General features: G+C 45.8%; 2 protein-coding genes across 2 annotated transcripts in view; one reads left to right on the top strand and one right to left on the bottom strand.

Moving 5' to 3' along the window:
- The window catches only part of cracr2ab (calcium release activated channel regulator 2Ab), a 41,300-nt gene that overhangs the window by 18,766 nt on the left and 935 nt on the right, over positions 1 to 21,599 (bottom strand). The window lies entirely within an intron of this gene.
- On the top strand, positions 47 to 21,591 carry LOC125245639 (scavenger receptor cysteine-rich type 1 protein M130). The gene is made up of 21 exons (XM_048156305.1): positions 47 to 233; positions 614 to 859; positions 1,718 to 1,865; positions 1,989 to 2,212; positions 2,474 to 2,716; positions 5,533 to 5,838; positions 7,229 to 7,552; positions 7,629 to 7,946; positions 9,301 to 9,597; positions 9,712 to 9,789; positions 9,898 to 10,212; positions 10,363 to 10,515; positions 10,614 to 10,697; positions 11,097 to 11,156; positions 11,316 to 11,366; positions 11,505 to 11,582; positions 11,986 to 12,048; positions 12,170 to 12,232; positions 12,431 to 12,493; positions 21,132 to 21,194; positions 21,317 to 21,591. Exons 1-21 carry the CDS (start codon positions 47 to 49, stop codon positions 21,364 to 21,366), a joined length of 3,414 nt encoding a protein of 1,137 aa, XP_048012262.1. The 3' UTR covers positions 21,367 to 21,591.

Genomic DNA, 21,599 nt, shown 5'->3' with positions numbered 1-21,599 from the left:
GGAGGATTGCAGCGGATTCCTGCTACAATGCACACTGGTCCTGGAGATGCAGCCGCACCTGTACCCGAGTGAGTCATCCAAGATTGCATTCATCATTTCTCAGCTCAGCGGCAAAGCATTGAAGTGGGCCGATTCCATCTGGTCCCAGCGGGGCGCTGTAACCCAATCCTACTCGGCGTTTATTTCCCACTTCCGGGAGGTGTTCGGGAAACCAATCACAGATTCGTCTGCTGGTGAGAAACTCTATAATTTGAAACAAGGATCAATGTCTATTTACGATTATGCTTTGCACTTCAGAACGCTTGCAGCACTCAGCGGATGGAATGAACAAGCTCTGATAACAACATATCGTCAAGGATTAGAACCTCGGGTACGGCTGCATCTCGCTGCATGCGAGGATTCCATCGGCCTCGAAAAGTTCATCCAGCTCTCCATTCGCTGCGCCACTCGCATGCAAGCGTGCATCCAAGAGCACCAGGACCAGTCAGCACTCCAGAACCAGCCCAAGAGCCCATGGATGTTGAAAACTCACGTCTATCTTCGGAAGAGCGCCGCCGTCGGCTGACCCTGAATCTCTGTCTGTACTGTGGAGGTCCTGGGCATGTGATTGCAGCATGCCCCACACGACCACCTCGACCCATGGTGAATGCCATCATTCCTGCTTCTCATAAAATGAAACCACTCACCACTGTCGTCAATCTTACTGCCGCTACTGTCTCCCTTTCAGTGGTCGCGCTCCTCGACTCAGTGTCAGCCGGCAACTTCGTCTCCGGCGCCATCTGCCGGCAGCTACGTCTCAAGACCTCTCCGTCTCCGACGATCTACAAGATCAACTCAATAACTGGCAAACCCCTGAGTCGTAAGTGCGTCCGCACCGTGGCAGGACCTGTAACACTCCAAGTTGGTTTACTACATCAAGAGGAAATACATCTGCTGGTTCTGGAGGATTCCACCGCTGACGTGGTTCTAGGGCGCCCCTGGTTGGAGCAGCACAACCCAACCATCTCATGGAAGACGGGTGAAATCCTGAAGTGGGGCGACACCTGTTTCTCTCGCTGTCTGGCTGAACTTCCTGTTCCATTATCTCCTTCGCCTGATCTCTCTCTCTGCGCCACTTCCATCGAGAGTCCAGTCGAACAACGCTCCATCGACATCCCCAAGTGTTACGCCCCCTTCAGCGATGTCTTCTTCCCGCAACGGGCTTCCAAGCTGCCTCCACACCGGCCATGGGACTGTGCCATCGACCTGCTTCCGGGTGAACCAGTGCCAAAGGTTAAGATATACCCACTTTCCATCCCGGAGGAGAAGGCCATGGAGGATTACATCAAGGAAGCCCTCGCCCAAGGTTACATCAGGCCGTCTACTTCCCCTGCTGCTTCCAGCTTCTTCTTCGTGGCTAAAAAGGACGGAGGCTTGCGGCCATGTATCGACTATCGCTCACTCAACAAGATTACCGTAAAATTCAGATATCCCCTTCCTCTCGTCCCAGCGGCCCTGGAACATCTCCGTAGTGCCACTGTGTTTACGAAGCTGGACCTCCGCAGCGCGTATAACCTCATCCGGATACGTGAGGGGGACGAGTGGAAGACCGCCTTCATCACCCCTACCGGCCACTACGAATACCTGGTGATGCCGTATGGCCTGGTCAACGCCCCCTCCGTATTCCAGGACTTCATACATGAGGTGCTCCGGGAGTTTCTCCATCGCTTCGTCCTAGTGTACATCGACGACATACTCATATACTCCCAGAGCCAGGCCGAACATCGCCAACACGTTGCGGAGGTCCTCACCCATCTTCGGCAATTTAACCTGTTCCTCAAGGCAGAGAAGTGCTCCTTCCATCATCCTTCCGTCTCATTCCTTGGGTACAACATAGACCACAGTGGCATCCGGATGGACGAGAGGAAGGTGGAATCCATCACCAACTGGCCAGAACCCACTACCATCAAAGAATTACAACGCTTCCTCGGATTCTCCAACTTCTACAGACGATTCATCAAAGGTTACAGTTCCATCACCCATCCACTTACCAGCCTGCTCCGTGATAAGCCCAAGTCTCTGTCCTGGAACTCGGCAGCCACCAACGCATTCAACCATCTTAAAGAAGCCTTCACCACCGCTCCCTTGCTCGTCCATCCTGATCCAGAGAAACAGTTCATCGTTGAAGTGGACGCCTCGACCACTGGAGTGTCGCAGCAGCAGGGGACGCCAAGTAGACTCCATCCATGCGCCTTCTTCTCCCGCAAGCTCAGCTCGGAAGTCAACTACTCCATCGGTGATAGGGAACTTCTTGCTGTTAAGCTTGCCTTGGAAGAGTGGAGGCATTGGCTGGAGGGAGCCAAACATGCGTTCCTGGTGCTAACAGACCACAAGAACCTCGAATATCTTCGGTCAGCAAAAAGACTAAACCCAAGACAAGCTCGCTGGGCCATGTTCTTCTCCCGATTCAATTATACCATCTCCTACCGTCCAGGTACCAAAAATGTCAAAGCTGACGCTCTGTCTCGTCTCCATGCTCCTGAGGAAAAGACCGAAGAACCTGAACCTATCATTCCGAGCTCTCTCATCGTGAGTCCTATTACCTGGTCAGAGGAGACCATTCCCTCCTCCAATGCCTTCACGAACCCCCCGCCGGGCTGTCCACCCGGCTTGCTGTATATCACTCGGACACGACGCACTCCAACCATTCACTCAGCTCACACGTCACTTGGCACTGGTCACCCGGGGGTCAGTGAAACCCTCTCGTTGCTTAAAGAACGCTTCTGGTGGCCAGGGATGGCTTCTGACGTGCAGGGCTGTTGGGAGTGCGCCATCTCCAAAAGTCCTCGTCATCTGCCAGCTGGGAAACTCCTTCCGCTGCCCGTTCCAGATCGACCATGGTCACACCTAGGAGTGGATTTCATCACTGATCTCCCTGTCTCAGAAGGAAATACCACCATCCTAGTCGTTGTGGACCGTTTCTCAAAGTCTTGCCGTCTAATTCCACTCCCAGGATTACCCACTGCCATGGAGACCGCCGAAATACTCTTCAACCAAGTGTTCAGGTATTTTCGGAATACCAGAAGACATAGTCTCTGACAGAGGACCTCAGTTCATATCCAGAGTGTGGAGATCGTTTCACTCCCTCCTAGGTGTGGCCGTCAGCCTGACTTCCGGATACCATCCACAGTCGAACGGGCAGACGGAAAGGAAGGTGCAGGAGATTGGCCGCTTCCTCCGTACCTTCTGTCATGACCACCAGGACTCTTGGAACCAGTTCCTGGGTTGGGCCGAGTACGCCCAAAACTCTCTCCGGCAGTGGACTACAGGACTCACACCATTCCAGTGCGTACTCGGCTACCAACCCCCACTGTTCCCCTGGACCGGGGAACCCTCCAACGTTCCGGCAGTGGATTACTGGTTCCGAGAGAGCGAGAGGGTCTGGGACTCAGCACACCATCAGCTGCAACGAGCCCTGCGCAGATGCAGGATGACAGCTGACCTTCGACGCTCCAACACTCCGGTCTTCCAGCCTGGTCAGATGGTTTGGCTGTCCACCCGGGATGTCAGACTGCGTCTGCCCTGCAGAAAGCTGAGTCCCAGGTTCATTGGCCCATTCCCCATCGTCAAGCAGGTCAACCCAGTCACCTACCAACTCCCACAAGGGTATCGTATTCACCCCACTTTCCACGTGTCACTGCTGAAAGCTCACCATCCTTCTGTTCTTCCCACAGGACCTGACGTGGCTCCCGCCGAACCCCCCTTCCACTCATCCTGGAGGACGGAGCTGCGTATGAGGTTCATGAGATCTTGGACTCCCGGCGTCGTGGTGGTCAGTTGGAATATTTAGTGGACTGGGAAGGATACGGCCCCGAGGAACGCTCCTGGGTCCCAAGAAACGACATCCTGGATCCCAGCTTACTCCAGACTTTCCACGACAGTCACCCTGATAAACCGGCACCGCGGGGAAGAGGACGACCACCACGGCGTCGGGGTCCTCGGCCCTCTGGAGCGGGCCGTGGAGGGGGGGGTACTGTCACAGACACGTCAGGTTCCAACATCACCCAATCACAACGCACGCCATCTCCAGAGTACTGATCACCGCCACCTGCACCTCATCACCTCACTCATCAACAGCACCATAAAGAGCACACACACACAGCACTCCATGTCCGGTCTCGTTCGCATATACTCCCTGTTATGCTTACCTCAAGGACTCCTCTTCGTATACTCACCTGTCTCCAGCGTGTCTCCTTCCCTCTGTGTGCCTCGTCTGCTGTGTGGGTGTGTTCCAGTCAGCTCCAAGTAACTCCAGCGATCTCCAAGCTCCAACGTATCTCTACCTGCAACGGAAAGGACAGTAACTATTCCTCATACTACCAGTCTAACATCATCTGCATCCAGTTTACTCACCTGTCTGATATCTCATGCTCTACTGTGGTCAATAAACTACCAATACCTGTTTACATCTGTGTCTGCCTCCTGTGTATACCGTAACACTCACAAGGCAATGGTGACACCAGAATGATACTAAAAATATTCAGGATTCTTCATAGCTAAAAATACAGAATTATGTTAGACACATATGCGTGTACTCTGTTACTGACTGCATATAAATATTGTAAAATATTAAATATTGCATTTTATTAAATAACGTATTATATTTGAATTTATTATTAATAATTAATAATCATGGAAGCTTAAATGTGTGACCCCCTGGGTTTACCATATTTGACGATAAATTAAGTATATCTAAACTTTCATTTTGGGTGAACTACTATATATACAATACATATTGTCGCTATGCATGATACATATTGTTTCATTTTTGTATTACTATACATTGTGAAAATATGTTGTTACATTCCACCTTAATAGTCACCTAGGGTGCCAAATGGAGTAGAACGAGCACTGACCACAACTGTTACTCTAGACTGTAACAATGGCACACTTTGACCTTGAAATTAAAGTTGTAGATTTCAAAACAGCTTTTATTTGCAGCCAATTTCATTTTCAGTTTAAAAAATCTTGTGAGTTAAAAACATTAAAGTAAAACAATACAACACTCCATGGTTTCCCCTTTAATATATAAACAATCATATTTGTGACCTTTTTTTTTATCATAATCATTTCAGGCATCCGACTTGTTGGAGGTTCACGCTGTTCTGGAAGACTAGAGGTTCCTCATGGGAACACATGGTACACAGTGTGTGCTGCTGCCTTTGACCAGCAGGATGCAGAGGTTGTGTGTCAAGAGCTGGACTGTGGGGCTCCTGTACAGGTGCTGGGAGAAGATGCTTTTGGAAAAGGAGATGCTCAGATGTGGACACAAGAGATTCAGTGCAGAGGAAATGAGTCTCAGTTTGCTCTCTGTCCAACTTCACCTTCACACAATTGTTCCCATAACAACGATGTGAGCGTTGTATGTGCTGGTAGGAGAACGACATATGAACTACACATATTGTATAAGAATTGACATAAAATCATTGAGTTATATTGTACAACAATTATTTTTATTTTTATCCATCTTTCTTGTGCCCTTTTTACCTTCAGAAACAGTGCGATTAGTAGGTGGTAAAAGTTCCTGTGCTGGTAGAGTGGAGGTTTTTCATGATGGTCAGTGGGGAACAGTGGGTCATTTAAACTGGGATATGACTGATGCTGCAGTGGTGTGTAGAGAGCTGAACTGTGGAAAGGCTTTAAGTGCACCAAAGAGAGCTCACTTTGGAGAAGGATCAGGAAAAATCTGGATTTCTGATGTACAGTGTACTGGATCAGAGTCTACATTGAAGAACTGTAGATTCAATGGATGGGGAATAAAAGCTACACATACTGAAGATGCTGGAGTCATCTGCTCTGGTAAGCTCATCTACACTTATTTCATAATTAATCTTTTCTACAACAGAATTCTGTCAGGTGCCATGGTGGATAAAGACTCACGAAGAGGAGGAATGCAGAAAGGAAGACTTTAATAATAATCCAGGAAACAAGAGAAACACCATCAACACAAATGTATAATGCAGATGAGAACTGACAGAGACTGAGGGAGAACACAGGGAATATATACACAAGTCAAACAAAGGGGCAAATGAGACTAATTAACAAGACACACCTGGGACCAATAATCTCAAATCAGGGAAACTATAGAAACAAACAAGTGGCAGGAAAACTGAGAATAAGGAACATGTGACACAGGAAACATAAACACAGAACCCTGACAAATTCCAGGATAAATACAAATTTTCTCTCCACATTCAATGTTAAGTCAGGTGGTTGCCTGAGTGGGGTGAAGTAATGTATCGTGTGACATACACATATATATATATATATATATATATATATATTTATATAGTTAATAAATTGAGCATTTTGTAGACTACATGCATTTTAAAAACACTTTGGACGCATTTAGTCTACAATTCTTTTTTCTTGTTATTAAATTAAAAATGCATTCACTCTTATGTGCACAAAATGCAAGGAGCTTGTGTGAATTTTATGCGTGGAACATGAAACAAACTGCTAACAATTGACAAAATGTAACTGGTCAGAAACTATCAACTAATAAACTGTTTAGATTTATAAAATAATAAGACAAGAAGCAAAGCAAATATCATTAAAAGTGTCCCTTATTTATTCAAGAAGTCGGTCAAGTTTTTAAAAAACATTTCTTTTGCATGTTTTGTACTGTTTAACTAAATTCTCTGTTCTTTGTCCAGGTTACACAGATCTCAGACTGGTCAATGGTCCTGACATCTGTTCTGGTCGAGTTGAGCATCAGTACGTTAGTAAATGGGGCACAGTGTGTGATGCATGCTGGGATATGAGAGCTGCCAGTGTCCTCTGTAGACAGCTGAATTGTGGGATTGCTGTGTCTGTTGTGGGATCAGACTGGTTTGGAGAGGGAAGTGGTGAAATATGGGCTGATGTGTTTGATTGTGACGGGAAAGAAACAAAACTCTCAGAATGTTCCATCTCTTCATGGAGTCGAGCTGAATGTTCTCATAGACGAGATGTTGGAGTCATCTGCTCTGGTGAATCCATATTACAGGAAGATTCACTGATATTATGCTACTTAAAGGATAAAATAAAGTATAAATACAGTATTTCATCTCACTATACATGTGTAATTTAATTTCACAACATGTGTAATTTCATTTTAAACTGAAAAAACATTCTTGTCATTTATTTTTATGTACATATTATTGATTAACTTGCAATATTTTAGTAAAACATGAGATCTTCTCTCCAGATTCCTCTCTGGCTGTTCATGATGGTCTGGTGCGGTTGTCTGGAGAGAGACAGTGTGAGGGGGAGGTGGAAGTTTCCATCCATCAGGTCTGGAGGAGAGTTCTGCTGGACTCCTGGAGTCTCACTGAATCCTCTGTGGTCTGCAGACAGCTGGGCTGTGGCTCTGTGCTGAACTTCTACAGCTCCTCTTCATCCAGTCCTGAACACAGTCATGAGTGTGTGACGGGCTTCCAGTGCTCTGGGAGTGAAGCTCATCTGGGGAACTGCAGCTCTCCACAAACTCTCAGCTGCAGCTCCACACAACAGCTGTCAATCACCTGCCTTGGTGAGAAGAGCAACATCTGGGCAGATTCTTCAGTTGTTAGTGATCACTAATGTGTTTCTCTTTCTCTGAATATCAGGTCGCAGGTCCATCAGGCTGGTGGGTTCTGGGGGAGACTGTGCAGGGAGGCTGGAGGTTTTTCACAGCGGCTCATGGGGGACAGTGTGTGATGACTCCTGGGATATTAAAGATGCCCATGTGGTGTGCAGACAGCTGCAGTGTGGAGTGGCCCTCAGTAACCAGCAGGTACCAGCCTGGTTTGGTCCTGGTTCTGGATCCATATGGCTGGATGAGGTGGAGTGTGAGGGGAATGAGACGTCCCTGTGGAGCTGCTCTTCTCCAGGCTGGGGAAAACATGACTGTCAACACAAGGAGGATGTAGGAGTCGTGTGCTCAGGTAAACAGTGAACAATAAGTAAAAAAAAAACTTGACAATATTTTAAACATTTCAATAGCCTATGTGACTGATGATATTATTGCATTGCACATACAGTATACCTTCTCTAAAACACTTTGACGACATTGAAGAGTTTGTGTAAACACACCTTTTGCAAGAATTGTTTAAAATGTGTTAAATGTGTATATCATCTCATCATTTGGGGGGCATCATTTGCCCCCCCCCCCCCCCCCCACACACACACAAATATTTATTTCTTAAAAAGCACTAAAATAACCATTAATGAAACCATTAAGGAACCATGAGAGAAATTAGAATCAGAATTGTAAAATTCTTTATGATTTCCTCTCCTTAAAGGTGCCCTAGAGCTTTTTTTTAAAAGATGTAATATAAGTCTAAAGTGTCCCCTGAATGTGTCTGTGAAGTTTCAGCTCAAAATACCCCATAGATTTTTTTTAATTCATTTTTTTAACTGCCTATTTTGGGGCATCATTATAAATGAGCCGATTCAGGGTGTGTGGCCCTTTAAATGCTGACGCTCCCCGCCCACGGAGCTCGCGTTTGCCTTAACATAAAAAAAGTTCAAACAGCTAATATAACCCTCAAAATGGATCTTTACAAAGTGTTCGTTATGCAGCATGTCTAATCGCGTAAGTACAGTGTTTATTTTGATGTTTACATTGATTCTGAATGAGTTTGAGGCTATGCTGTGTGGCTAACGGCTAATGCTACACTGTTGGAGAGATTTATAAAGAATGAAGTTGTGTTTATGAATTATACAGACTGCAAGTGTTTAAAAATTAAAATAGCGACGGCTCTTGTCTCCGTGAATACAGTAATAAACGATGGTAACTTTAACCACATTTAACAGTACATTAGCAACATGCTAACGAAACATTTAGAAAGACAATTTACAAATATCACTAAAAATATTATGTTATCATGGATCATGTCAGTTATTATTGCTCCATCTGCCATTTTTCGCTATTGCCCTTGCTTGCTTACCTAGTCTGATGATTCGGCTGTGCAGAGATCCAGACGTGTAATCCCTTTCATAATGTTGGGAACATGGGTTGGCATATGCAAATATTGGGGGCGTACACCCCGACTGTTACGTAACAGTTGGTGTTATGTTGAGATTCGCCTGTTCGTCGGAGGTCTTTTAAACAAATGAGATTTATATAAGAAGGAGGAAACAATGGAGTTTGAGACTCACTGTATGTCATTTCCATGTACTGAACTCTTGTTATTCAACTATGCCGAGGTAAATTCAATTTTTGAATCTAGGGCACCTTTAATTAACAGACTTAAGTTATGTGAGAGTTGAAGTTGATTCTCATCCTTTTCCATCTAGAGTTTAAAGAGATCAGGTTAACTGAGGGCTGTGAAGGGAATCTGGAGGTTTTCTACAATGGATCCTGGGGAAATGTGTGTTACAATAAGATGGACAGAGACACAGCGAGTCTGATCTGTCAAGAGCTGAACTGTGGAAGATCTGGCAGCAAACCCAGATATTCAATGGGCCTGAAGTCTCATAATTGGCTTGATAAACTTAATTGTCGAAGTCATGATTTCACTCTATGGCAGTGTCCATCTTCACCCTGGGGACTGAATGACTGTGATAATAAAGTGGCCAAGATCACCTGTTCTGGTAAGATAATATTTACCTGACTTAAGTTAGTTTGAAGTGGTCATGTCAATATGATTTTTTTTCTTATAATTTTTCTGTTAAGTAATGAATGAAAATTTAACAATTTAATCTCAGAGGAGCAGATTCGTGAATCTCCTCAGAGTCGTCTGACATGTTCAAACTCATCATCTCCTCACCAGAGACAGTGTTCAAGTAAGTTTATTATTATTACAACTTTAAATAGATATGAAATGCATTGTAAATGTATTACTGTAAAAGGCAAGCTGAAGCTGGTCAGTGATGTTGATGTGTGTGATTTAGATCATGTTCCTCTCAGACTGAGTGGAGGGGAGGGCCGGTGCTCTGGGAGGCTGGAGGTGTATCATAACGCTGTGTGGGGCTCAGTCTGTGATGATCTGTGGGACATCAGCGATGCTCAGGTGGTCTGCAGACAGCTGGGTTGTGGAGCAGCACTGAGGGCTGATGGGAATTCAGTCTTTGGTGCTGGTGAAGGTGTTGTGTGGCTGAACAGAGTCAAGTGCAGAGGGAATGAGATTCACCTGTGGGACTGTCCTCTCTCCCTGGAGAAACACACTGACTGCTCCAACAAAAAGCATGCTGGACTCACCTGTGCAGGTCACAGCAAAACACTGATGAAAATTATTCATTTTTAGATCATTTTAGTTCACAGATTGCATCACTAATAATATTTGTGTATTTGCATGATTTTCAAAGTGTTTGTGTCTGTGTCCACTACTCCTGCCACAACATCATCTTGTCCTCCAGTTTCTCAGACAGTGAGCTCAACATCAGTCTCTCGTCCACAAACTCCTCCAGCAGCGTCTCTCTCTGTGCTTGTGATTGTACTGGGAGTTGTGCTCTTACTGCTCTTAGTGCCACTGTTTATACTGATTCAGCAGAACAGAGTGATGAGGAGAGGTAGGAGAGATCCAGAGACTGTCATATTGTGTCTTATTCAGTGTGTGATCAGTCATGTGTTGTGAACTGACAGCAGGTTTGTCTCTCTACACTCACAGCTCTCTCTAAGAGGAGACACAGGAGCACGACTGAGGCCGTTTATGAGGAGATTCATCACAGACACAATCACTTCACTCAGAGGGGTGAGACATGAGCCCTGAATCTTATTTAATATGATGAATTAATAAGAGAGTCTGTCAGACACTTGATGTTCATCTATTATTAGTCCTGTTAAACCTCCTGCAGAAAACCACAGAGCTGCAGGTGTGTGTGTGCATGTGTGTGTGTGTGTGTGTGTGTGTTTGTCTCTTCCTGTGTGTATTTCTGGAAGGCAGTGAGGAATGGGTTCATGTGAGGATACATGTGTGTTTACTAATAGGCCTCTAAAACATGAGATTTCTGCCTCTAATGCTTTTAAAATGTAAGTAATTAATATTTGTGTTGTGTTTTCGGTAACAAAATGCTTTCTGATCCAAAGGAAATGAGGATTCAGTCTGTTTGTAATGATGAACATGTTTCTGACTGTTCTGCTCCTTTAACAGGGAGTCTCATCTCTGAAGAACTGCATTCTGGGTATGAAGATGCTGATGAGCTTCTTTCAGGTTAGAGAGCTGAAGTATATTCAAAACAACACCTAAAATAAATTATTTAATTTACAAACTCTGAAAAATGTATCAAATGTATTTCACATATTTTACCTCTAAATGAAATGTCTTTGAATGTTTCAATTGTTCACAACACTAAAACTTTTCTCTTATTAGAAAAAGAGTTCAAGACTGTGTATTATGATGATGTCACCAGTGGCCTGAAAGGTCAGTAATTGATCACATGATTCATTCATTACCAGATGATTACAAAAGCTGAATGGTCTCAAGAACTGCAACAGCATATTTTAAATTTTGTTTCCCAAAATATTAAAAACACTCAAAATATAAACATGTTTGATGCAGAAGAGATGATGAAGGAAATCACACCGGGATACTATGATGATGTCATCACTGATGGACTGAAACCAGATCGTGAGACAGGTGTCGTTATTATATAATACGATATGAAATATTTAAAATATATAAAATCTGTGAATATATTTTAAATTATGTTTTATTAATGTAGTTTGGGAGGAACAAGTCAAATAAGCTACCCAATTATCATGTCATCTCAACCAGCTGTCAACAATCAGTAATCAACATATCTACCCAATCAAAATGAGTACAGGCCTATATATAATCACAGTCAAACTCACCTAAGGATCCTCAACAGTTTTCAGAATCCCTCCACCACCCTGTCTCCTCACCAATCTTGGAGCCCTCTCCTCCAACAGCACGCCAAATACATTTACCAATTAATTTATCTGACTTATTTGTAAGTGTGAACTCATGAAAAATATATATAAATTATATTTTGTATGGGTTTCTCATGTTCAATTTGTAGAAGACACACCTGAGAGTTATGATGATGTCATGACGAGTGGACAGAACTTTAATATTAAAAAAGGTGTTTTTACTTTTTATTTTTCTTTAGTTTGTGTGTGTTTAACATAATACCTCTGAAGTGAAGCTCAGTACTGATATGATGATGTATCATTTGTTCTGTTTATATCTTCATGTTTATGTAGTGGACACACCGGAGCATTATGATGATGTCATCATTATTGGACAGAGCATTCCAGGTTTAACAGGTGAGTCACACAGAACTGTATTTTATCATCATCCACTAATATTGAACATGTTTCTACCATTAATGAATCATCATGACTTCATCAGGAGTAAATCTAATAGTTTCAGACAGTCATGAGGAGAAAGAGATCAATGACATCATCAGTGACACAAGCTGTATTAAAATCACAATGTGAGGTTTTATTTCACATGTGTATCAGAGGGAGATCAGGAGGAGTATGATGATGTGAAGAACAGCAATGAAGATGAGAGAAACCTGTTGGGTCAGTTGTTGTCACATTTCTATAGCCTATTTCTATTTTTATTTGTTATGTTGCTCATTTAAACTAAATCTTGATGCATTTATAACTATGAAAATATGATTCTACCATTAATGAATCATCATGACTTCATCAGGAGTAAATCTAATAGTCTAGACAGTCATGAGGAGAAAGAGATCAAGCTTTTCTTCTTCTTCTTTTTTACTTATTTCAGTCACAGACAAGTACAATGCAAAGAGTGATCTCATGTTTGAAAGGGTTTCAAAGTATATTGTGAGATCAGTATTACAAAAGGTAATATATGAGAGTTTCTTTGGAGTTATTTTTGTCTTATGAATACAAACCTTTGCCAAAATAATTAAAGTTAATTGTGTAATTTTGTTTTTCAGAAGTTTGAAAACAAAGTCAAATGTAATAAGGTTCTAAATTAAGAGTTTTGTTCAATTATTTATTTATTTATTTTATTTTTTGGTCATTTCTATTTTAAAGTCAATCCAAAAAATAGGGCAATAAAAAAAGGAATATTTATTAAAGGAATTTCTTATAAAATTATTATTAAAAAGGTGCCCTAGAATTAAAAATTGAATTTACCTTGGCATAGTTAAAGTTGCCTTAGAATTAAAAATTGAATTTATATTGCCATAGTTAAATAACAAGAGTTCCGTACATGGAAATGACATACAGTGAGTCTCAAACTCCATTGTTTCCTCCTTCTTATATAAATCTCATTTGTTTAAAAAACCTCCGAAGAACAGGCGAATCTCAACATAACACAGACTGTTACGTAACAGTCGGGGTGTACGCCCCCAATATTTGCATATGCCAGCTCATGTTCAAAGCATTACACAAGGGCAGAACGTCTGGATGTGCACAGCTGAATCATCAGACTAGGTAAGCAAGCAAGGACAACAGCGAAAAATGGCAGATGGAACAATAATAACTGACATGATTGTACTCGGTTACTAACGTAACCTCGGTTCCCTGAGATACGGAACGAGTACTGCGTATGGGGAAAAGTCTCCCTTTTTCCCCGTCACTGAAGCCTTTTTCAATAACGCAGTGTAACTGCACCGTCATTGGTTCACTCATAGACAAGTTGTTGAATCAATGGCGGCGCGGCATAGCTGCGCGGCCTATGGCGAGAAAGCGCGCGAACTTTCCCGCCGAAATGGGCGGGGTTAAGGGCTATATAAGCAGGCGTTTCGCCATAGGATTTCAGTGCCAATCGACTGAAGCGACGACTCTGAAGCCGCAGCCTCGTGGCACGGCAAGTAACGCAGTACTCGTTCCGTATCTCAGGGAACCGAGGTTACGTTAGTAACCGAGTACGTTCCCTTTCGATACTTCACTCGTACTGCGTATGGGGAACGAATTCAACCGCGCCGTGCCACGGCAGGGAACGACATAACTTGTTTTGGACGCCGGGAGGGGACCAAGAAAACAAGCAAGAAGGCAAAGCCGGCGTATCCCTAGTTACACTACAAAGGAAATGATTCCTGTAACGGCGTGAGGCGGAACACGTAAAGGGCCGCCAATCACACTGAAAGAACCCGAGCTTGCAAGGTCGGGACATCAAGATGGTAGAACCTGACAAAAGTGGACGGCGAAGACCAGCCGGCCGCCTCACAGATGTCTTTTATGGAAAGTCCGTTGGACCAAGCCCATGAGGAAGCCATTCCCCTAGTGGAATGGGCTCTAACTCCTATGGGGCATTCAGCACCCAGAGAGGAGTAACACAGATTAATGGCGTCGACTATCCAACGTGAGAGACGCTGTTTTGAGACCGGAGACCCTCTGGTGCGGCCACCAAAATAAACAAAGAGCTGATCTGACTGCCTGAAAGGTTGTGACCACTCCACATAGGTCCTCAATGCCCTGACAGGGCAGAGTAACTCTAGCTCTCGTTCATCCGTAGAGGAAGGAAGAGCAGAAAGCGAGATGACCTGCGCTCTAACCGGGGTTGAGAGCACCTTGGGAACGTAGCCATGCCTGGGTTTCAGAACGACCTTAGAATCATTAGGTCCGAATTCGAGGCATGCAGGGCTCACAGAGAGGGCCTGCAAATCACCAACACGCTTGACCGATGCTAGTGCAAGTAGCAGAGCGGTTTTTAGCGTCAGGGACCTGAGGTCAGCTGAACGCAGCGGCTCAAAGGGGTTACCTTTTAGGGCCCTGAGGACCAGAGAAAGGTCCCAAGTGGGAACGGTAAGGGGACGAGGTGGATTTAATCGCCTAGAACCCCTTAAAAAACGGACCACAAGGCCGTTTCGACCCACTGATTGGCCACGTAAACTTTAAGCGTTGAAGGGGTGCGCCCCATATCCAAACGCTCTTGGAGGAAAGACAGTATGAAGGATACGTCACCCTCCACAGGGTCTATGTTGCGTGAGGAACACCAATCAGCGAAGACCGACCATTTTTGAGCGTAGAGGCGTCTCGTGGACGGGGCTCTCGCTTGAGAAATGGTATTTAGAACATCCCCGGGGAGGTTAGTCGGCTCCCATCGAGGGACCAGAGGTGCAGAGCCCAGAGCTCTGGCTGTGGGTGCCAGATCGTCCTGTTTGCCTGAGAGAGGAGATCCCGTCTCAGGGGAATCGGCCAAGGGGCTCTCGTGGAGAGCTTGAACAGCTCCGAGGACCAAACTTGGTGGCCCCTCCAGAGCGGGGCCACCAGAAGGACTCTGTGTTGGTCTTCTCTGATGCGCCTGATGACCTGGGGGATCAGTGCGATCGGAGGAAAAGCATAAAGGAGCGTGCTGGGCCATACGTGAGCCAGAGCATCGACTTCCTTCGAGAAAAATGTTGGGCAGTGAGAGTTGTCTTCTGAGGCGAAGAGGTCTGTCTCTGCTTCCCCGAAGAACTCCCAAATCGTGAGGACCGTCTCGGGGTGGAGCATCCACTCGTCTGAGGGGATGTTGCTCCGCAACAACATGTCCGCGCCCAGATTGGTCTTGCCAGGAATATGAGTCGCTCTGAGCGACTGAAGTCTCGGCAGAGCCCATACCAGAAGGCGTTTCGCCAGAGCACACAAGCGGCTGGATGAAAGACCGCCCTGGTGGTTTATGTACGACACCACTGTCATGCTGTCCGATTGGACTAAGACATGGCGTCCTGTCAAGTGAGCCTGAAAAGATTGAAGGACTTTCATCACTGCTAGCATCTCTAGACAGTTGATATGTAGACGGCTTTCCTCGTGACTCCACGAGCCGAAGGCCGGTCTGCCCTCGCACACAGCGCCCCAACTCGAGTTGGAGGCGTCCGTTGAGAGCACCGTCCTTCGTGAGACCGCCTGCAGGGGTACTCCAAGACTGAACCAGGCAGGGTTCAACCAAGGTTTCAGGGCTAGAAGACAGGCCCGATTGACCTTGAGACATAGGCGGCCATGGCCTATGTCTCAAGGCCAGGCGTTTGGAGGAACCCGGAACTTCAACCAGGCGTTTGGAGGAACCCGGAACTTCAACCAGAAACAAAATTTGCTGGCTGGGGCACAGCGAGCTCTTGGCTAAGTTGACCCTGAGACCAAGACATTGCAGATGGCTGAGGAGCACGGATCTGTGGTGTTCCAGCTCAGCTCGCGAACGGGCTAGAATGAGCCAGTCGTCGAGATAATTTAGAACCCGGATTCCCATTTGTCTCAGAGGGGAAAGCGTCACGTTCATGCACTTGGTGAAAGTGCGAGGAGCCAGAGACAGCCCGAAGGGCAGGACCGTATATTGGTACGCCACCCCCTCGAATGCGATTCTCAAGAATCGTCTCTGATGGGGGGCTATCTGGATGTGAAAATACGCATCCTTCAGGTCCAGTGAGCAGAACCAGTCCTCGGGGAAAATGTGCACGAGGATCTGCTTCAGCGTCAGCATTTTGAACTTCCGTCTCATGAGGGAGCGATTCAAAAGTCTGAGATCTAGGATGGGTCTGAGACCGCCGTCCTTCTTGGGGACCAGAAAGTAGCGGCTGTAAAAGCCTGACTCGCTCTCCACAGGGGAAACTATTTCCACAGCTCCCTTTCTTAGCAGCGTCATAACTTAGGCTCGGAGGACGTGAGCGTTGTCCGGGTTCACCGAGGTTTGAAGCACCCCGCCGAAGCGAGGGGGCCGTCGTGCAAATTGGAGCGAGTAGCCCTGAGTTACGATCCCCATCCCCGATCCATTCTGACACATCGGGGATGGCTTGCCAAGCCTCGGCCCGAGTGACAAGGGGTTGTATGACATTGGATGACAGGCCGCCGGTGAGGGGGCCGTACACCGAGAGAGGTGGAAGAGGAAATTTGCTCTCTTTTTGATAAAGTAAAATAGTGTTCGCCGTGAAAACGGCGTTTTGAGTGGGCGCAACAGGTGTGGGCCCAGCTACAACATGAAGCATGTTTCCCACGCCCGGAATTAGACGAGGCGGAGGGGAAACTGCACGCAGGAGCTTTTGGGGTGGTCCGGTCACAACGAGACAATCTCCCATCCTCTTCCTTTTTGAAAAATCAGGACGTCTTCGGAGTCACGGTCCAGCACAATTTTGGGCCGGGGTCCCTGGCGTCTCGGGAAGGGGGGGGGGGGCGCTTTGCAGGACGTGAGTGCTGGCGGTGCTCCTTAGGTGGTGCTGCCTGGGCGGCCCTCTGAGACAAATGGGACTTCTGCGCCGCGGTGAAGCGCTCGGTAAAGCCATCCACTGCTGGCCCAAAGAGACCGGAGGGTGAGACCGGAGCGTCCAGGAAGGCCGTCTTATCCAGGTCCTTTATTTCCGTCAAGTTGAGCCACTCAAATTGGCGCTCCAACACTACCAGGCTGGCCATTGAGCGGCCAATGGCCTGGGCCGTAGCCTTCGTGGCTCGCAGGGCTAGGTCGGTGGCGCTGCGGAGGTCCTTGAAGGCCGGTGCGTCTATACCAGACTCATCCAGCGAGCGGAGGAGTTTGGTCTGGAAGACCTGGAATATGGCCATTGTATGGAGCGCGGAGGCAGCCTGGCCCGCCGAGGTGTAAGCCCGTCTAGCCAGGGTAGATGTGGTCCAGCAGGGCTTGGAAGGAAGGGCCCTCTTCGTCTTCCATCCCACAGCCGCGGGAGGACAGAGGTGAGCTGCCACCGCTTCATCCAGGGGTGGCAGATGCTCGTATCCCTTCTCTTTGGCGCCGTCAACGGCGGTGAGGGCAGAGCGATGCGTCGTGTGGAGGCGGGCGGAGTACGGAGCGCGCCACGACTTAGTCAGCTCCTCGTGGACCTCGGGGAAGAATGGAGCTGAGCGCTGACGAGGCACTTGGCGGCGGCCTGGGAGGAACCATTCGTCCAGGCGGCTGCGAGATGGCTCCTCTGGAGGGGCCCACTCGAGGTCCAGCTCTTCCACGGCTCTAGACAGGATGCGGAAAAGTTCGGCATCCATGCCTTGGCCGTGCTCTATGGGCTCCAAAGGAGGTGGGGGAGCGGGATCTTCCGGCTCGCCAGCCCAACCTTCTGCTTCAGAGGCAGCGAGGGACATGGAGTCATCCTGTTCGTCGTCCGATCCTCCAAATGAGACGAGGTCGCTTGCATCGGCAGAGGGACGCTGCTCGGGTCGGGAGAACAAGACGGGAGAATGTTCCCTTGGAGGAGAGGGCGAGGCACGCGGGGGCTGGGCCGGCGTGAGCTCGCTCAACTCCGGGCGCTGGATCGCTCTACCCCGCTGTCTCTTCCTAGCCGGCTCGCGGGAGGAAGGAGACGGGAGGGTGCGAGCGGCGAGATCGCCCTCTATGAAGAAGGCGACCAGCGAGCGCAGGGAACCGAGACTCATGCTCTCGCAGTGCGGGCATGAGGCTCCAGCAAGCGCGCCGTCAGCGTGGGACTTGCCCAGGCAAGCGACGCACTCGCTGTGACCATCGTCGTCGTGCAGAGGGGCTCTGCACGTGCCACATGAGTGGCGCGGCATTTGCATCAACGCCGCCACCGTAATAACGGCGATTGGGGGGCTCTTTTTAGAGCGGCGAGGGCCGCGGAAGCTCTGACGGAGCGGTGAAAACCACTGTTTATGCTCTTTTAGATCGGCAATAAGCCACGGAGAAGCTCTCAGGAAGGCCCGCCGGATGGCGGCAGGAGACACGCTAGGAAGCGGCCGGAAGCGGGAAGTGGGAGGCGGTGACTCGAGGACGGCGCTGCGGGCTGCAGTCAGCGAGGGCGCCGGCGCTGTCTCCGACTGGCGAGTCCAGCTGAGTCCGCTGCGGGAGCCTCTTCTGACGGCGGCGAGAGCTTCTTGAAGGCGGCGAGCTTCTTAGGCTTCAGGCGGAGATCAGCGAGGAGAAGTAGAAGTCATCGCTGAAGGAGAAAGCACTGAAATCCTATGGCGAAACACCTGCTTATATAGCCCTTAACCCCGCCCATTTCGGCGGGAAAGTTCGCGTGCTTTCTCGCCATAGGCCGCGCAGCTATGCCGCGCCGCCATTGGTTCAACAACTTGTCTATGAGTGAACCAATGACGGTGCAGTTACACTGCGTTATTGAAAAAGGCTTCAGTGACGGGGAAAAAGGGAGACTTTTCCCCATACGCAGTACGAGTGAAGTATCGAAAGGGAACCATGATATCATGTAGGGGTGTAACGATTCACTCGTTTTCTCGATGCACCGATTACAAATTCTGACGATGCATATGCATCGATCTTGAAACATGTTTTTTGAATCGTGAATCATTTATTTCGGTCGATAATAGATGTAAAAGGCAAAGATTGTGCTCGCGCTCAGTCCGTAGCCCAAGCCCACGTTTGAGCTCTCCTCAGGACGGCCACTGCTGTTTAAATGAACATATGACGGTTCTCTATAGCAATAGTCCTGAGTCAAACTGCTCAAGCCATTGATAAAGCTGCCAAGTCATTGCGCGGTCACTATTGTTGAAATAAAACGCTTTTATTGCGTGGAAACATCGGAAATGTTTCATTGACATTACCTGAGCAGTTTCAAGGCGCGCATTTATTGCATGGACGGAGCAAACACATAATAATGTAAGTGTCTAAATGCATACGCACAGTTCGAATGATAAATGAAATTATGAACTTAATGTCATTAAACTGAATGTGCGAGGAAACTGAAATACCTACACCATTAACAACACTGACATAAGAGCGCGCGGTTTATCAATCAGATGCGCGTTCAAGTTGCGTTCGTTACTATAGCAACAGTAGAAACCCAGAGCGCTTTCTTTCAGAATCACCATAAGGAAAATGTTCCGCATAAAGAGAACAAAGAGGGATTTTTACTATTCTGTGAAGAAAAGTTAGTTTAGGATTAGTTGGGAAAGTGCATGATAGTCTCTCCATGTAAGCATTAGTATGTTTAATGTACCTGGAACACTTTAATAAGGTTGTGTAGCCATTAACACTATCCTACACTATAGTTAACATGAACGAGGCCTAACAATACTTTTAAAGCCCTTTTAAAGTTTTGACTTATGTAAATTTCCACAAATGCCAATTTTTATAGGCTATTAAAATAAAGTTATGTAGCATCATTGAGAACTAACATGAACTAACATTAACAATGGACAAAAGGTTTTTTGTTTGTTTGTTTGTTTTTGCCCTTACTCTCTGACCCCCTGAAGGCCGCTGTGTAATTCACACCCTGACTAAGACACGTTGAGGGAAGCATTTCAATATCCTTATAAATGCATATTAAAATGCAGAATCGAATCGAATTAATCGAATCACATCGAATTTTAATGTGAATCATCTCGAATCAAATCATTCTGAATTTGCAAAAATCATTCTTGAATCGAATCGAACACCTATGAATCGTGAATCGAATTGAATCGCTGTCTACCCAAAGATTCACAGCCCTAATATCATGATATTTTTAGTGATATTTGTGAATTGTCTTTCTAAATGTTTCGTTAGCATGTTGCTAATGTACTGTTAAATGTGGTTAAAGTTACCATAGTTTCTTACTGTATTCACGGAGACAAGACTGTCGTTATTTTCATTTTTTAAACACTTGCAGTCTGTATAATTCATAAACACAACTTCATTCTTTATGAATCTCTCCAACAGTGTGTAATGTTAGCTTTAGCCACAGAGCACCATCAAACTCATTCAGAATCAAATGTAAACATCCAAATAAATACCATACTTACGCGATTAGACATGTTGCATGACAAACACTTTGTACAGATCCATTTTGAGGGTTATATTAGCGGTGTGAACTTTGTGTAAACGCTGTTTAAGGCAGTCGCTAGCTCGGGGGTGAGGAGCATGAGAATTTAAAGGGGCCGCAGCCTGAATCGGCGCATATTTAATGATGCCCAAAAATAGGCAGTTAAAAAAAAAGAATAAAAAATAAAAATCTATGGGGTATTTTGAGCTGAAACTTCACAGACACATTCAGGGGACACCTTAGACTTATATTACATCTTTTAAAAAGACGTTCTACGGCACCTTTAAAACATTTATCAAAAAAGGAAATTTACAAAGTTGAGGATTTTGTAAGGTTGTATTATTAATATCTACATCTGAGAATTTGGTTAAAGTTATTACACCATTGAGGATAGCCTTAATTACTTTAAATTCTTTTACATTAAAAAAATAAACTTTTACATTTTTAAATAAAATTAGGGTTTGTGTAGGAAAGAGATCAATGACATCATCAGTGACACAAGCTGTATTAAAATCACAATGTGAGGTTTTATTTCACATGTGTATCAGAGGGAGATCAGGAGGAGTATGATGATGTGAAGAACATCGATGAAGATGAGAGAAACCTGTTGGGTCGGTTATTCTCACATTTCTATAGCCTATATCTATTTTTATTTGTTATGTTATCATTTAAACTAAATCTTGATGCATTTATAACATTAAAAATATGAATTTGCTTTTGTTTTCAAAAACAGACTATGATGATGTAGGGGAGGAGTCAAATAAAGAGGGAGGAGCCATATGACTCACTGACTACACCCACTGCCTCTGATCATCAAATCATATTACAGTTACTGGAGATACTGTTATTGTTTTTTTTATTTCACACAAGATTCATTGTTTTATGTTTTTATGTTATTTTAAATATGGTTAAATGAAAAGTTTCATGCTGTGCAAAATTCAGTAACAAATTTTAGTATTTGTATTTTAGTATTTGAGCTATTTTTATTTTGATAACAATGCTTTTTACCTAATAAA

This window comes from Megalobrama amblycephala, linkage group LG14, assembly GCF_018812025.1.
Source record: "Megalobrama amblycephala isolate DHTTF-2021 linkage group LG14, ASM1881202v1, whole genome shotgun sequence".
NCBI classification, from domain to species: domain Eukaryota; kingdom Metazoa; phylum Chordata; class Actinopteri; order Cypriniformes; family Xenocyprididae; genus Megalobrama; species Megalobrama amblycephala.
This window is presented reverse-complemented; position numbering and strand designations above follow the sequence as displayed.

What these genes read in the sequence shown, in the direction of transcription:
- LOC125245639 (XM_048156305.1), top strand. Translation starts at nt 47, where the DNA reads ATGCAGCCGCACCTGTACCCGAGTGAGTCATCCAAGATTGCATTCATC. An exon ending in AATCACAGATTCGTCTGCTG is followed by an intron (nt 234 to 613) that starts GTGAGAAACTCT and finishes ATGTGATTGCAG; the next exon opens with CATGCCCCACACGACCACCT. An exon ending in GAAACCAGATCGTGAGACAG is followed by an intron (nt 11,583 to 11,985) that starts GTGTCGTTATTA and finishes TTCAATTTGTAG; the next exon opens with AAGACACACCTGAGAGTTAT.